At 35.6% G+C, this 16,157-nt stretch overlaps 1 protein-coding gene across 1 annotated transcript in view; it reads left to right on the top strand.

Annotated features, from left to right (window-relative positions):
• Positions 1 to 16,157, top strand: part of si (sucrase-isomaltase (alpha-glucosidase)) — a 77,379-nt gene that overhangs the window by 44,903 nt on the left and 16,319 nt on the right. Inside the window, exons 23-32 of the mRNA XM_046864475.1 lie at positions 1,307 to 1,356; positions 3,443 to 3,616; positions 4,655 to 4,804; positions 6,700 to 6,903; positions 7,082 to 7,236; positions 9,831 to 9,999; positions 11,522 to 11,618; positions 12,359 to 12,471; positions 14,532 to 14,657; positions 14,829 to 14,957. Coding sequence (XP_046720431.1) covers positions 1,307 to 1,356; positions 3,443 to 3,616; positions 4,655 to 4,804; positions 6,700 to 6,903; positions 7,082 to 7,236; positions 9,831 to 9,999; positions 11,522 to 11,618; positions 12,359 to 12,471; positions 14,532 to 14,657; positions 14,829 to 14,957 — 1,367 coding nt within the window. The remainder of the gene's footprint in view (positions 1 to 1,306; positions 1,357 to 3,442; positions 3,617 to 4,654; positions 4,805 to 6,699; positions 6,904 to 7,081; positions 7,237 to 9,830; positions 10,000 to 11,521; positions 11,619 to 12,358; positions 12,472 to 14,531; positions 14,658 to 14,828; positions 14,958 to 16,157) is intronic.

Below are 16,157 nucleotides of genomic sequence, written 5' to 3'. Positions count from 1 at the left end.
TGCTTTACTTAGGGTATGGTGGATATAGGTGATTATTTGTCTGGGTTTTGTGACAAACATACATTTTATAATTATGCACATAAGGTTTTGGGTGATTTATGTGGGCATGGATTTGTTTGTTTGTTTGTTTGTTTTTATGTTTTTTGGTTGTTGTTTCTTTGTTTGTTTGTTTTTTATCATAAAACACCAATTGATGTATGTACAGGCAGGTAATGACAAGTCCCTTAAAACAATTTTGAAAGATCTAACATGCAGCCGACAGCCAAGGCTGTATACTTTGTCCTACACTTTACGTTTTTTTTACATACAACTGTGTTGATGCCTTCCAGTGCAACTCTACCATTCATTTGTAGATGACTCTGCAGTCATTGGACTTCACACTGGGTTGATAAAAGAGCTTATAGAATGATCTGGCAATATCTTTATTACAATATCTGGTTACAATATCTCAATGAATGCAGCAAGAGCAAAATGTTGACCCACAAAAAAGGAAACATTGTGCACACTTTGTTTGCACATAGAGGAGAAAAAGTGTGGAAGGGTAAACCCCATTAAATTCTCTGGCATTCCCTCTTTATATCATCTTTGTTCTTGGAATACATCTTTTTTAATAAAAAGTAAGTCTTATCCATGATTGTAATAAGAACACATAAGAAATTTGGCACATCCCTCTAAAATGAGGTAAAAAAAGAGAGATACCTCTGGAAGCATTTCATCAGTGGCATTCTGGTTTAGAAACTTTTCTGCACAAATCTCTGAACTCGGTGGATGATTAATACTGTTCAGACCATCTCAGGGGAAACATTCCTATCACTGGAAACCGATTTTTTTTTCTGCAGGGTCATCAAGAGAGCCCATAATATTATCATTGACAGAACCCAACACATTCTCTTTACACTGCAACCATTAGTTAAATGCTATAGGAGTTTGAGGTGACCCATAATTTGAAGAAAAAGATTTCATCCACAGGTCATCAAGCTTGTCCAGAACTCTCACTCACTCACCTATCCTACTCACACAACTGGATCTGTCTAGAACTTTGTTCTTGCACCCGAAATTATCTGTCACCCTCGATTTGGCATTTTGCTCAGGCTGCTGACAGGTTCACTGAAATGAAAGAATCCAAACTGGTGATGTGTGCTGCTTAATTCTGAGTGTACCAACATAAACATTCAGTATGTGTAATAACGGTTCAGTGCAAGTAAATTGTTGGGTGATGTGTATTCCTGATTAAAGCACCAGTATTATCCTTTTGCCCTGTGATCTTTGTGTATGTGAAATTCTCAATGCGCTTTTTGTTTTCTAGATACTGTTTCATCTGGGTCCTACATCCATTACCAGTTCTCTGTTGTTCAAGTAGGTCTTCTAAACATCATACTAACTATTAACAGTGCTTTAACTCTTTGTTCCAGGTTGTCTTTTTGTTATATATCATCCTAACATTAACCATGCATATATAGCTAATAGAAATATAATCTAAATTCAATTAAATCCTATTATCACATTAGTAGCTATGCTTACATCAAAACTAATAATACATTTCTAATATAACATTTATATAACAGCTTGAGCTTATAGAATGCACATTAAATCAAAATAGAATGAACTTAATGCAATTAGGATTGGATTTCTATAATGTAGAAGGCAGTGGATGATCTCTTTCACAATCTGTTTCACAGGAAAACATAATATTACATCATGATTACATTATTATATCAATATTACATCACCATTACTTTTCCGTGGCTGTGCATTTGGGTGACAATACAAAGTCTTTACACTTACATCCAATCATCTGTTCAGCTGTTTTTAATTCACAAAAAATGTTTTACATAAATACATCTCATCCAGTGCCTACATAAAGCGTCAGTGAATATCAGAGTTTTTAATTCACCTATGCAAATGGATCATCTGCTGTTTTTATTTAATTTTTTTCTATTAAAAAAATTACATTGCAGTTCTTTCACACCCCACTGGGGGGATAATGGGGATACCCCACTGTAAGAATATCTCTGGAGCAAAACAATTGAGGCCAATTTGGTTTTAATTTTCTATTCAGTTGAATAAGGTGGGTGACTCAGGGGTGATTCACTCTGCTATTCGAGCCAGCTTGTGTTTCTGGGTCATGATGTGCTCCTTTAAAATGGCCCATTTTTATTACACTGTACTGTACCTCAGCTCTACAATAATGGCTAGGTCACTGTACTCAAACTGACAGACAATTCAGTATTTTAAAAAAGGCAGAACACTTTACAATGTCTGAAAAAGTAAGTAAAAAAAAAAAGGTAAAAGCAACAATAAATATGTTGAAGAGCTCTGTAAATGCTTTATATCTGTTTTGCTTATAGATGATGTGTGCATTTCTGTAATTAATAAAACAGAATCCTTTCTCTTGAAACTGCAAACTTTTTATTCAGACTTTTAAAAATGTGTGCATGTAAACATAGCTGCTGACAAACAACATTTGAAAAAATAAAAAGAATCTTTCTTTCATTTTTATTAGGTTAAATCAGGAATGAGGGACATCTAAACACTTTGCAACAGAATGATACAGAATGTGATTTCTTTTTCGCTTGCTTTAGTTCAGTAAGTGCATTTGGATGACATTTTGCTGAGACAAGCATAAAAAGAAAACTGTTAAAGTACAAACAAGTTGAAGGAACACTTGTTTACCCCATTGAATTAATATTAAAGTACTTGATAATCTAATGGTTGTGGTGATGTTAACACTAAATGCCTCTGGACAGTTGACGAGCGAATGATGTGCACACCGTAAGAAAATTAAAATTCCTCTGCAGCTGAATAAAAAGGACACATTCATGCATTATAACATATTGCAGGAGGGAGGTGGTAGTTCAGAAGGTTGTGAGTTTAAATTCCAGCACTACTAAGATGCCACTGCTGGAATTTATTGAGGAAGGCCCTTAACCCTCAACTGCTCAGTTGTATGAAAGAGATAATTGTTAGTTGCCCTGGATAAAAGCGTCAGCCAAATGACATATGTGTTACATAAAAATGTGTTGATTGCTTTTAGTGTGCTGGATGGTACTGTATACTCGATGACGTGTACTTTTATATTCAGTGATATGCAGTTATACTCAACAATTAGTCTTTTTACAGAATACCTATTTAGATGTTTGCTGAGTAGCTTGTGTGTCAACACTTGTGGATCTAGCTTTGCCAAAGTTCATCTGGCTCACAATGTGGAATCAATATTTGTTAGCTCAAGTAAACAGAATGAGTGCAACTAATGGATTATGATTAGGGCTTTGGGAAGATGAAGACCTTTTTGTAGTGCAGATGTCAAATGAAGAGAATCAAATCATACCATCGAATGATAATGAATTGGTTTTGGATTTTGGTAATGTAAATAATCAGTGTGAGCTTACTGGTGTGGGCAAAATCCAGTATACAATGTAATAAAATTGTTTGTTTCTTTCAGGGAGTGCTGAACATGCAAGTTCTTCACAATGGCTATGCTGATCCAAACAATCTGGTGTTTGAGAATATCACTGTTTTAGGACAGAGCACACCTCCCATGACCGTGACTGTCACTGATGACAATATGGTCACTACCTTGCCGGAGGCTAACATTAAGTATCAAACAGTGAAGAAGGTAAGTGCAATACCAAGTGACATTATCATTAAAATTGGTAATACATAAGGATACCAAAGAGTAGCCAATTCTATATAGAACTGTAGTGATACTAAATTGAAATGTTTTAATAATAATAATAATAATAATAATAATAATAATAAGAAGAAGAAGAAGAAGAAGAAGAAGAAGAAGAAGAATACTCATTATTTTATTATTATTATTATTATTATTATTATTATTATTATTATTTTATTATTATTATTATTATTAGTAGTAGTAGTAGTCGTAGTCATAGTAGTTTATAATTATTATTGGTATAAAAAATATTTTTTACATAAAAAATGTATAATAAAAACATTAATAGCAAGCTTATAGATTCCCCAGTATTGTGTGATAAAAAAAAAAAAATCACAAAATAATAAAAAATAATAAAAGAAAAAGGCAAGAAAAACAATCTCTTCTAAGATGTGATGAGAGAGTTCAAAAGAAAATATCCAAACTAGTTTTATGAGAAAGAAAGTTAGCAGTAACAAAAATTATCACTCTTTACAACTGTGATGAACAGAAAATTAAAAAGCACAGCGAATATTTTATGGAAGGCCTGAAATGCCATGCACTTTCTGTCTCGTAATCACAACTTAAATATTCTTGTGATCACCACATTAATAAGAATTTTTTTCTTTCCTTTTAATTCTTGTCAAATCTTGGAAATCATTAGATTCCAATTTTAATAATTTGTATAAAAATGGTTTGTTAGAAATCACAGATTAAAATAAATATGTTTGTGATGCTGTGGGATTGCTCTATGCTTTTGCTGCCTCTGGATTAATAAAAAACAGATATGTTGAATAGAGTGAAAAATGAATTTGATATCATGCAAAAACAATGGTTATTATGTTGTGCTAATAAGAAAATTCATGATAAAACAGAAAAAAAATGCACAGAGCTTCTGTAATATTCTCTATTTTGCTGAACATGAACAAAAACAGAACTCAAGATGAACATGCTGCCATATACTGTGTGTGTAAAATCTGTGATTGTGATTTTTCTTTTTAGGTGCTATATCTGAAAAACCTTAAACTACAGCTGGGGAAAAATTACCAAATCAACTGGAATTCCATCGCTGACAATTTACAACGCTTTGACTGCTATCCTGGGGAAACGTCAAATGAACAGTCCTGCAATGAAAGAGGCTGCATCTGGGTGGTACGTGTAAATAAAATTCCACAGACACTTGAAGGAAAGTTTCAGCCTGAATGACTTTCATATACCATATTTATCACTAATGTTTGTTATTCAAATTTATTTTATGATTACATTCTGAGTTGACTTGGTTTGTCACTAGGTTACGTATATAACCCTAGTTCCCTAAGGGAACGAGAGCTGTTGTTCACGCTCTGAATCCCGTGTAAAATCCGGCCAATAGGCAGTCGTGACGCCATTGGCGGGCGACGTCTTGTAAACCAGGAAGCTACAAAACGTGTGAGCGATGGTAGTGACATTAGCTTGTGAGAAACGAGAAGGTAAGCGCTGCGGGGATGCAGGGAGTATGGCCCGTTGACGCAGCTCTCGCGGCTATGTGGAAATAGGCGTCCCTTAGATCTATCGTGAGAAACCAGTCTTCGGACTTAATCTGAGACACAATCTCCCTGGGAGTAAGCATCCTGAAACTGAGCCTCATGAGTAAGCGGTTCAAGAAGCGCAGATCTAGGATCAGTTGCATTCCGCCATCCTTCGGAACAACAAAGTGCTGGCTGTAGTAGCCTGAATCTCTGACTACGGTAGGAACCACCTCATTGGCCCCTTTCCTTAAGAGGGTGCGCACTTCCTGTTCCAGGACCAGAGCCTGCTTGTGTCCCACCATGGTTGAACCAGGGAGGAGAGGACCCTGAATCGAGTAGCCCCTCTCTACTGTGTGTAGGACCCACCAAAATACATCTGGCAGGCCTTCATAAGCTGCCAGGAAATCTTTAAGGGGAACCAGCCTCTCGAGGCTGGTCACAGACCCTTCAAAACAGCTGGAGCAGTGCCCTGCAGCCATTGGGGCCTCCTAAAAGGCGGCGGGTCTCTTCCATCTGCATCGATCTTTAGGGCGGAAATAGAGGGAGACACCCGCGGGAGTGAGGTTGCACTCTAAACTCTCACATCTTGTGGAGGAGTCCGTGGGCTCGCTAGCACTCTTGCCTCCTCTAAGGAAGAAATACGGAGCGGAAATACAAGCCCCACAACCATCAGCACCGCTTCGCCTCAGCGAGAGCGGGACCTGAGCCGCGAGGGAGATCTTTCCTCGAAGAGTGATCTCCGGGAGTGGAAAGTGCGGATAACCATGCAGCAACAGCACGGACAATCATCTCTCGAGAGAGCGATTGAGCATACTCTACTTCCAAGCAAACAACACAAAGCTCATGTTACATAAGGGACACACATGCAAAAGTTTGTCTGCTTCTTTGCCATTACTTGCACAGATTCACACACAAAGCACTTACCTGAACAAACAGAAGCTAATGTCACTACCATCGCTTACCCATTTTATAGCTTCCTGGTTTACGCGACGTCACCCACCGATGGCGTCACGACTGCCTATTGGACGGATTTTACACATGATTCAGAGCATGAACAACGCGAGGCGTTCCCAAAGTGTTTTTGACGCAGCTTAAGTTCCTGAAAGGGAACCTAGACATTCTGCTCTGCTTTTGTTTTAGATTTTTCCTACATTACTGACAAAGTTGTTGCCAACTACCTGTCAATACTGGCACCAGTGGGAATTGCAGCCTTTGCCTTATCTCAAGATAAAGAAGGCAGGGCAGTGGTGCTTTAGTCATTTAATCTGTCAAGTTCTCTCACCTCATCATTTTAATAATCTGAGATTAGACAGATACAACATTTAGAAGCCATAGATAAATATATTAAATATAATTAACAACTTTTTTCACAAATCAAACAGGCTTTATTACCACTTTTACTGTACATAATAGAAAAAACAGCATTTTCTGAAGACTAAAATACATTGTATGTATTTCATTTAGTATGTATTGAATGATTAGATTATAATGTATTATTATTAATCAATCACAATATATTTTCCCCATATTTGTCTCCAGCCATCAAATCTGAACAGAGTGCCATGGTGTTATTTCCCCACGGATTATGGCTACATATCAGAGTCTGCACAGGAAATGTCAAATGGATGGAGCTTTAATATCAGATGGAATGATAAATACCCGGCTCCACGAAATTTATCCAAAAACATTGACGCACTACGAGTGGAAATCACATATCTGAGTGGACACTCTCTCCGGTTTAAGGTAATGTACAAACCCGCATGAATTAGGATTTGATTAGATACAAAAGTATGAAGTATAATGAAATTAAAATTAAAAGATAAATAAAACAAACAAAAGTAAAAACTGTCACACAATGAAATATAGTCAAATTAAATAAATGAATTAATCTTACAGACTGGCCATTGTTTGTCTCCTTCAGATCTTTGATCCAGCTAATAAGCGCTATGAAGTTCCTGTTCCTCTTGATTTACCATCCACTCCAGAGACAGATGAGGCGAAGAGGATGTACACAGTAAACGTCACAGTGCAGCCGTTTGGTATTCAGGTGATCAGGAAAAGCACAGGAGCTGTCATGTAAGTTTACAATTTAACAATTCTATTTCAGAAATATGTGACCACACTGATATACAGTGATGAGAATATATGAATTAGATTTTTATAAAGATGTGCGTGGGTAAAATTAGAACTGATAACCAGCAAAAATCTGCTAACTTGCAAATAATCAAAAAAATGTCTTTTGAGTAGCCATATGGGGGTATTTCACAAAGCACAAAATACCCCACAAAGCAAATTTCATTTCAAACAGATTCATTTAGTACCTGCATTGTGATTTACCATGAGAACAGTCATTTTATGTATCAATTATTACAACTAAAGGGCACATATTAGTTTCTATTTAAAAGCAAAATAATATACAGTGGAACCTGGTTATGTCGATGTCCTAGGGGGTCGCCAAAAAGCATCGAGATAACCGATGATCAAGATAAACGAAAATCAAAATGGCGGCAATATATTAACGTGCTTGAAATTTCTTTATGTACATGATGTGCGTTAATAAATGAGAATGTGCATGCACGTGTTTTTGAAGGGTTTTTTTACACAACAGCGTTGCCGCGATTTGTTTGATGAAGGCATGCTATAAAAATACATACAGTACATGTTTATCTGTCAGGAATACACCTGCCACGCCCCCTTCGGCCCCCTTCAGCGTGTCCGGTGCTTTCTCGGCCACTTTCTCTGAAGCTCCCGGCTTCAATCGCGCACATATGGTGCTCGTTTATCATCACCAGCTCCTATTTAAACTTCCACACTCTCACTGTCCGTTATTGTTGGTATATGTTGGTTCACGGCGGTCGTTGTTATCGTTCATGTGTATCCCGGTACGTGCCTTCCCACCGGCACTCTCTCAACGGCTGCGCTTTTCTTCCCAAAGCGCACCGCGGATTCCCCCCGATCCTGCCGGGGGTTCATTTTATGCTTTTGCTGCGGATCCCACGTTCTGCGCCGCCAAGCACGGCTTTCGCCTCCCGCTCATCGCATAACATTTAACAACAAAAGGCATATGTGCACTAACTAACAGCAGAGCTTCACCAGTATACAATACAACACCTGTAACAGCTGTAAGCCTTGATTTTTCCGCCACTTCCGCGAGTTCTTCTGCGGCTGCACCGAGATAACCGACGTTTAATGGCAAATTTTTCCCCCCTTGTGCTCGAGATATCAGGGTTCGGCGACATAAAAGAATCGACATAACCGATAAAAAATGCTAAGACAAAGCGAGAATTTGGCGGTTCCACTTCAAAAACGTCAACTTAATAGGGTTGTCGAGATAACTGAGGTCGAGATAAGCGGGTTCCACTGTATATATAAAATTCTCGTTCTTTTGTTATTATATGAAATTTGCTTCACACTTGTAATGCAGCTTTGGGCCATGTTTAGCTAATATGTTTTTATTTAAAAAAGCAAATATTTCTTACCATTTTGGCCTTGCATCCATGCAAAAACGTAGCTTTTGGAAAAGACCTCCAAAGTGTGTAAATGTGAAAACACAGTTTTTTACATTGCAGTGTGGACTGTGAAATGGAGGCTTTCTAAAAAATTATGCATTTTTAGTCTTTGCCTCAATGTCTCAAAGAGCCAGAAAGTAAATAACCTGCAGGCGGAAATGACACATACTTACTACAGGGAAGTAAGCGGGTTTTTTGACACTTTAGTGTAGATGAGCAACTTAAAAAAAAAAAAAAAAAACGATTTAAATCGAAATTGTAGACATGGAGGGTTTTGAGACAAAAATGCCCTTTTCAAAATGTATCCAGAATAGTGTATAGGGTATAGTGTTAATCCTCCTGGAGACTCATCTAAACCCATGGTGGCAGTTGGGTATAATTAGCACTGAAGAAAACAAAACCTTAAAAAATATTGTGCCTTCCCTCAAACCTCATTTGCATAATTATTATTCATAAATCATCTGCAAACATGACCACACAGTAATTTATCAGACTGCACCTGTGACCTTGTCAGTCATTACACTTTACTCTTTATTCAAGTAAATAAGTTACACAGTGCAGTACTTCATAGTCGCTCAGATTTTCAGGTCAAACTGTAATTGTTTTAATGATAGAGCATCAGGTTTTTTTTTGTTGTTTTTTTTGCCTCTTTCAGTTGATATTGTTACTATCATCTCAGTTTAGCTGGAATATTTCAACTAGAAAAGGGCATTTTGTGACCTTAATACTGTAGGGTTCTATCAGGGTTAAAACTGAATAAAAGAGAAACCTTAGGTCAGGATTTCACTATTTGCACAGTATAATGATGGCCAGCAGTCAGAGTATAACAATAACATTAGCATTCACTATACTTTCATTTGCATACTTTTTGTATATCCATTCACATATACAATGAGATGTTTATAAAGTGATTTTTGTATTAATTTGTCTTATTTGTGTAATTGTGTTATGTTTCCTTGTAGTTCGTAATTGTGCTGTTTTTTTTTTTTTTTTTATTAAAATTACTTAATATAGAATTAGTAAGATTCACTAGATTATGTTAAGTAACATATTAGACAATTAAAATGAATTTATATAATTTATACAATTTATAATATGCTTATGTTTTTTTGTTTGTTTGTTTTTGTTGTTGTTTGTTTGTTTAAAATTATTTTCCTGAAGATGGAACTCGTCTCTTCCTGGCTTTATTTTCTCTGACATGTTTATACAAATTTCAACTCTACTTCCATCACAATACATCTACGGCTTTGGTGAGACAGAACATACAAGCTTTAGACAAGACATGCACTGGCACACATGGGGCATGTTCAGTAAAGACCAGCCTCCAGGGGTAAGTGAATTAAGGATAACTTAACAGACACACACACCCTATACCCAGACAGTATGTCTAGAACTCTCCCATTCATTGTTCTGTAACCTTATCTTTAAAGAAAGCGAGTTTGTCTAAAAAAAAAAAAAAGTAGAACTGGAAGCTGGAAGAGTGCAAAACTGTTTTCCACATCAGTAGGCAGTCATGGAGCTGGTTATGAACTAAGGATAGAACTATAAGATAAAATCAGTTACTAAGACTGCTAGAGAGCCAGTGCAGGCAACTTGGAGAAGAGTCATTACAGTTAATCTATATATTTGATTGTGTACTATTTCAACAGGTTGTCATATTGTGTTGCTCCATAAATCTATCTGAATTAATTTGAAAAGTAAAAGGTTAGGTTAGCATCACAACTCAACAACATGGCACTACCACCACTATGTTTCACAGTTTTGATGGTGTATTGTAGATTAAAAGAATTATACTTGTTCTCCATATATTATATAATGCTTATGACTGAAGCATCTCAGTCTCCCAGTTCTTTTGTTAGTCATCTTGTTGCTTCCTCTGATGGCTCTATGTTCTTGGACAGAGCTCTGTTCTGCACAACCTTTGCTATGTTTACTCTGTTTATGATTCTTTGTTAAGGCTGATATATACAGTATATTATATATATATATATATATATATATATATATATATATATATATATATATATACACACACACACACACACACACACACACACACACACACACACACACACACACAGTTATATATGTAAAAAAATCTGAATTTGTAATGGAGTCCACTAGCAGTCCACTATGAAGCAAGTTGTCCATATTATTGTCAAAAAATGAAAAATAAGTATTGGTCTCTTGAAATAAATGAGCTGACAGAATCAAACTCGCCATGCTACTTCATTTAAAATAGCATGTTGTATTGATTTTCAGCATGTTTTTTTTTTTTTTTTTTTGGCCAAACAACACCATGAGGCTCCACTTGTGCAAGCACATTTGACACAAGAGCTTGATGAAAAAAGTCTAAGCCAATTTGCATGAAAGTATGAATGGGAATAGAGCACATGTATTGTAAGTGAGGGCAGCAAAGGGTTTGGGGATAAATACAAACCGAAAACTCATTGTTATTCATGCTATTTTGAGAATCGTTGTCAAAATCAGTTGCAGTGGTCAGAACTCATAATTATAAGATGTTATTAGCTGAAGTGAATTGTATTGAAGAAAAAAGGAAACAAGTAATGACAGTTTAAAATGCATTATGGAAAAAACAAAGAAATAAGACATCAGTTCATTTCAAAGATGACTTAAATATACACCTGCAAAACCAAACGGTTCATGTAAAACTCAAGCTAGATCCAGAGCATATTTATAATTTACAGTTGTTCCTACTAAGTAACTAAGATCTTTATCATTTTATATTTTTACAAATGATCAATATGGACATGCTGTTAACTGACTGTTGGCTGAAAAAAAAAACTGTTCCATTCCATCCCTTATTCACTTGGTTCTTTCACTCTCTGCAGTATAAGTTGAACAGTTACGGTGTGCAACCCTTCTATATGGGCTTGGAGCCAAATGCTGATGCTCATGGAGTCCTGCTGCTCAACAGCAATGCAATGGGTGAGATAAACACACACTTTATTCTGTATATCTGCAGACCTAGTTTGTAGACTACAGCTACAGTTTTATCCTCTCACGTTTACAAATATTTTGGCTCACAAATATTCCTCTCTATGACCATAACTGGTATTCAGTTTTACTACCTGGTTTGGGTGATAGCAACAGTGATAAGCTTGGACTTGAAGACTCATTTGGATCCAGTTTTAATCGTGCTATTTTTAGATGCAGTTAGGGACACGTGTGTAGTGTTAATGTGTCCCAAACAACCAGGGAGACTAAATAAAATGCTGGCTTTAAAGAGAGTAAACATTTATAAATATGTGATTGTATAACAAACACACATGTTGTGCTGCATTTAGAGACCTTTTAGCATGCGCGTCACTTTGCCAAGTTGTATTTGAGTGATTTTTTTATTTAAAAGTAAAATTTACCTCAGCATATATATATATATAAAACTGCAATCTAAAAGAAAAGAAATTGAGATTTGGCCACAGGAAAATCCTCTATATCCTGACACACAAGAAAACTATAAAAAAGTGGATTATTATTTTAACAGGTTTGCTTGACAATGAGTAACATTTAGGCTGTAAATATAATATAGTAAAGGTACAGTGTTAATTGTCTCTTCTGTGGACAACATTAAAAATGCTAGAACATGGTGCTGTGATCATTTTTGTAATTTCAATATTGGACCAAATGAATCAGTTATAATAACATACTAATGTTAATTATTATTTTAGATGTGACGGTTCAGCCGACGCCCGCTCTCACTTACCGTACTATCGGCGGGATCCTCGACTTCTACATAGTGATGGGACCCACTCCAGAACTGGTCGTACAAGAATACACTGCGGTAAGTGTGTGTATGTGTGTTCATGGGAACAGGATTGTGTTTACACAGCAGCCTCAAGGGTCTAAAGATAACAAAGCTTGATTCCCAATAGGGAATGACATTGAAAGTGTAAAAAAGATTGTAAGAGTCTGGAATTTATATCGGCTTTATATGGGCTTGTGCATGGCTTACTGAGATTTAGCAACATCTTTTGCTGTGTTTCACTGAAGGGGAAAGGGCACAGGGTGGAACAGGCATATTTGGTGTGGTTCCTTGTTGGCTATTTTCACTTCACACAAGCTGCTAGGTGGCCAGCAGTGTTGTGCTAGTTACTAAGAAATAGTAACTAGTTACAGTTACTAGTTACTTCATTCAAAAAGTAACCCGATTACTGTTGATTACTTACACCAAAAAGTAATGCATTACTGTTAAAAGTAACTTTTTAATTACTTTTTTAAAGAAAGTTCTTTAATGTTCCCATTAATGCCCTTTTATGCGTTATGGTCTATACAAACACAAAACTGACTTAAACACAAACTAATTTTTAAACACTATTTTATTTAAGTCAGACCAGAACAAACTGAATATATCACAAGGATTTCTGAAATAAATAACAAAACAAGCTGAATAATATATTCACAATCAAAAACTAAAGTGGCTTCTGCATCATAAAAGCTGTTGTGTTGAGCCCTTAAAAATGTTCCTTTCACAGCTTAAGTATGAAAACTATCAACAATGTAGAACAGAACACCAGGTTATCTTCTAGCTTCGTCGAGGCATGGAGTTTCTGGAGGAGCTTCGACAGATTGGAGTTGCTGCTATCGCAGTAGATACGACCTTCGAACCAGAAAGACACAGCTTACATTTGACTAAAAAGTTTTTGTCTTTATGCTCAACTAAAGTGAAATAATGAGCATATTTCCACTTTGAGAAACTCGTCTTGCTCTCGCCTTGACTCGCCATTACTGCCGCACAGACCTGAATAAATGGAAACATGCCCACAGTGCGTCTTCTTCGTGTTTACAGTGGATAGCATCCAACAATCCTACAATGCGTCTCTGCTGTAAACAGGTTAGACTGTAGGCTACACTTCAGACAAAATTAATTCATTTAAAAAAGTAACGGACAACACACCATACGGTACTTTATTTAAAAAGTAATGCGTTACAGTATTAGTTACTGTCAAAAGTAACTGCGTCAAAAAAATTTCAACTATTATTTCTTTGTAAAAATTAAACAGAGCAATTGCCATACTTTATTTAAGATCTATAAATATCTGCACATGATCATGAAAATGAACATCTTTATGCATCTTTATTTCTAAACTGGTTATAATGATGTGTAGTGTAATAAACACTTATGATTTTTTTGTGAGATACAGATGTTTTATTTATGCTGTCATAGAGCTGTCCTTTTAATCAACATATGCTTTTTAGTAGTAATTTAAAAAAAAATCCCTTTGCTAGAAATCCTGGCATGTGCAATAAGCAAAAATTGTACACAATAATAAAAAGAAGAAGAAGAACATGATGATGATGATAATGAAGCTGTTTATTAAAGCAATAAACTACCCATAAATCCCCACTTCCAAATCATTGTAATGCCCACCCTCTTGTGTCCCAATGCAGTTGCAAAAAGCTAACAAAAAAGAAAAAAATAAAATTAACAAAAACCTGTATTTACAAAGTAATCTTTTTTTTTTCTTTACTATAAAAAACTTTCAAGCTCCAACTGCTAACCCACCCAACATGAATAGACTGGTGTAATCTTTATTTCTTGTTTTTCATTTATTTTTTTTTTTCCTGTGGCCATTTGCTACATTAATACTACATTTAATTATGTGACTATTGTTTTATGTTTGTGTGTGTGTGTGTGTGTGTGTGTGTGTGTGTGTGTGTGTGTGTGTGTGTGTGTGTGTGTGTGTGTGTGTGTGTGTGTGTGTGTGTGTGTGTGTGTGTGTATGTACCAAAAAATCTGCAATGGCTTCATTCTAAAATAATAATTCATTAATTATATATATATAATTTTTATTTTTATTTATTTTTATTTATTTTTATTCATTTATTTTTTATTTTTTCCAGATAATTGGCCGTCCAGTTCTCCCAGCATATTGGTCACTTGGATTTCAGCTTTGTCGCTATGGCTATGTCAACGATTCAGAAATTGCAGATCTTTATGCTGACATGATGAGTGCTGGTATTCCTTATGTAAGAAATGTATAATTCCATTTTTAATAAAATTCCTAATTTAAATGTTCACATTATAATAGATGACTAATCTAGAACTCATGTACGTGTTAAGATACACAGTAACACGCAGTAGCACAGTGATACCCCCTGAATAAATGAGTGCTGACTGTGACCTTTGGTCCCTGACAGGATGTGCAGTATGCAGATATCGACTACATGGAGAGGCAGCTGGACTTTGTGCTTGATAAGGACTTCGCTAACCTTCCTCAGCTGGTTGAAAAAATGAGGGGGGAGGGCATGCGCTTCATCTTCATCCTGGTACACAGCATTTATTTTTACATTACTCACTGAGTTAAGAGAAAGATTTGATATGTTCGCTTGCAAAAACTTCCACATATTTTTTGTATATTTATTAAATTATGCTGGTGTACTGGTTTTACTTATACAATAAAGTCAAACAAGATCTAGCTAGTCTTAATATTATGTAAATCAATCATACTTGATTGGCTAAGCTAAAATCAAGCCCTCACTAACATTTACATGGTCATATTGGTCACCTGGAAAATGCAGAACTGCTTCTTTTCTTTAGCATTGATTTTCAAAATCAAAAATAGGCAGTTGAAGCCATCCAGCTTGAACAATGCGTTGCAAAATTGTAAATGCAATTGCTTTGGAATGATTGTGCATAACAGATACAGACACAGAGACTGAAGGATCAAATTCAAACGATGAAATTGGAAATCAAATCAAAAGGTTAAGGTGAACACTGTGATATACAATATGATTTAAAAGTTTCAGGTCATTGCTAGGGACAGTACATAACATAATACATTTTATCTAGCTGATATAAAAAGCAGTGATTTAGGCAGCAATTAACACCAGGAAAGGATGAGGTATTACAATAAATCACCACAGTGTGAAATGTTCATACATGTTTGGTGGATGTCAGACAATTGTAGATAAGGTGATCAAACAAATGTCATTTGAATCAATTCAAGCACAATCTGTCTTGCCATATTAATAAGTATGCCATAATTTTGAGAGTTCCATGTAAAATCACTAAAACAAGATGCTGGAATTCTATTTTATTTCAGAATAGGAATGACATTTTATCCTATAAACCTAGATCTGCATGTTTTTCCTCTTTTTTTCTACTTCCAGTACTTGCTTTTTACCTCATATATCCATAAAATAGAAATTCATCCCCTATAAACCTCTGACCGAAAGATATAAAGAATTTATTTATTTGTGTAAAGGTCAACAGAAATTCCTGCAGTATGAATTTTAATTATGAATTTTTAATAATTCATACAATACCAATTATGTATTCTGTTAATAATATCTATAATTATTTGGTTCCCACTGCAGGTGAAAGTGGCAGAAAATGAAATAATTTCTATATTTTTTTCTCAGCATTAGTTACAGTGAAACTTCAAGATTTTTTACATGTTAATGCATTTAGTATGAAAGTAATAACTTTGCTTGTATGTTTGTATACATGTATGCTTAATTCTGGCC

Source organism: Silurus meridionalis, chromosome 13 (genome assembly GCF_014805685.1).
Source record: "Silurus meridionalis isolate SWU-2019-XX chromosome 13, ASM1480568v1, whole genome shotgun sequence".
In the NCBI taxonomy this organism is placed as follows: Eukaryota; Metazoa; Chordata; class Actinopteri; order Siluriformes; family Siluridae; genus Silurus; species Silurus meridionalis.
Note: the sequence above shows the minus strand (reverse complement) of the source record. Positions and strands in the feature narration are given on the sequence as shown.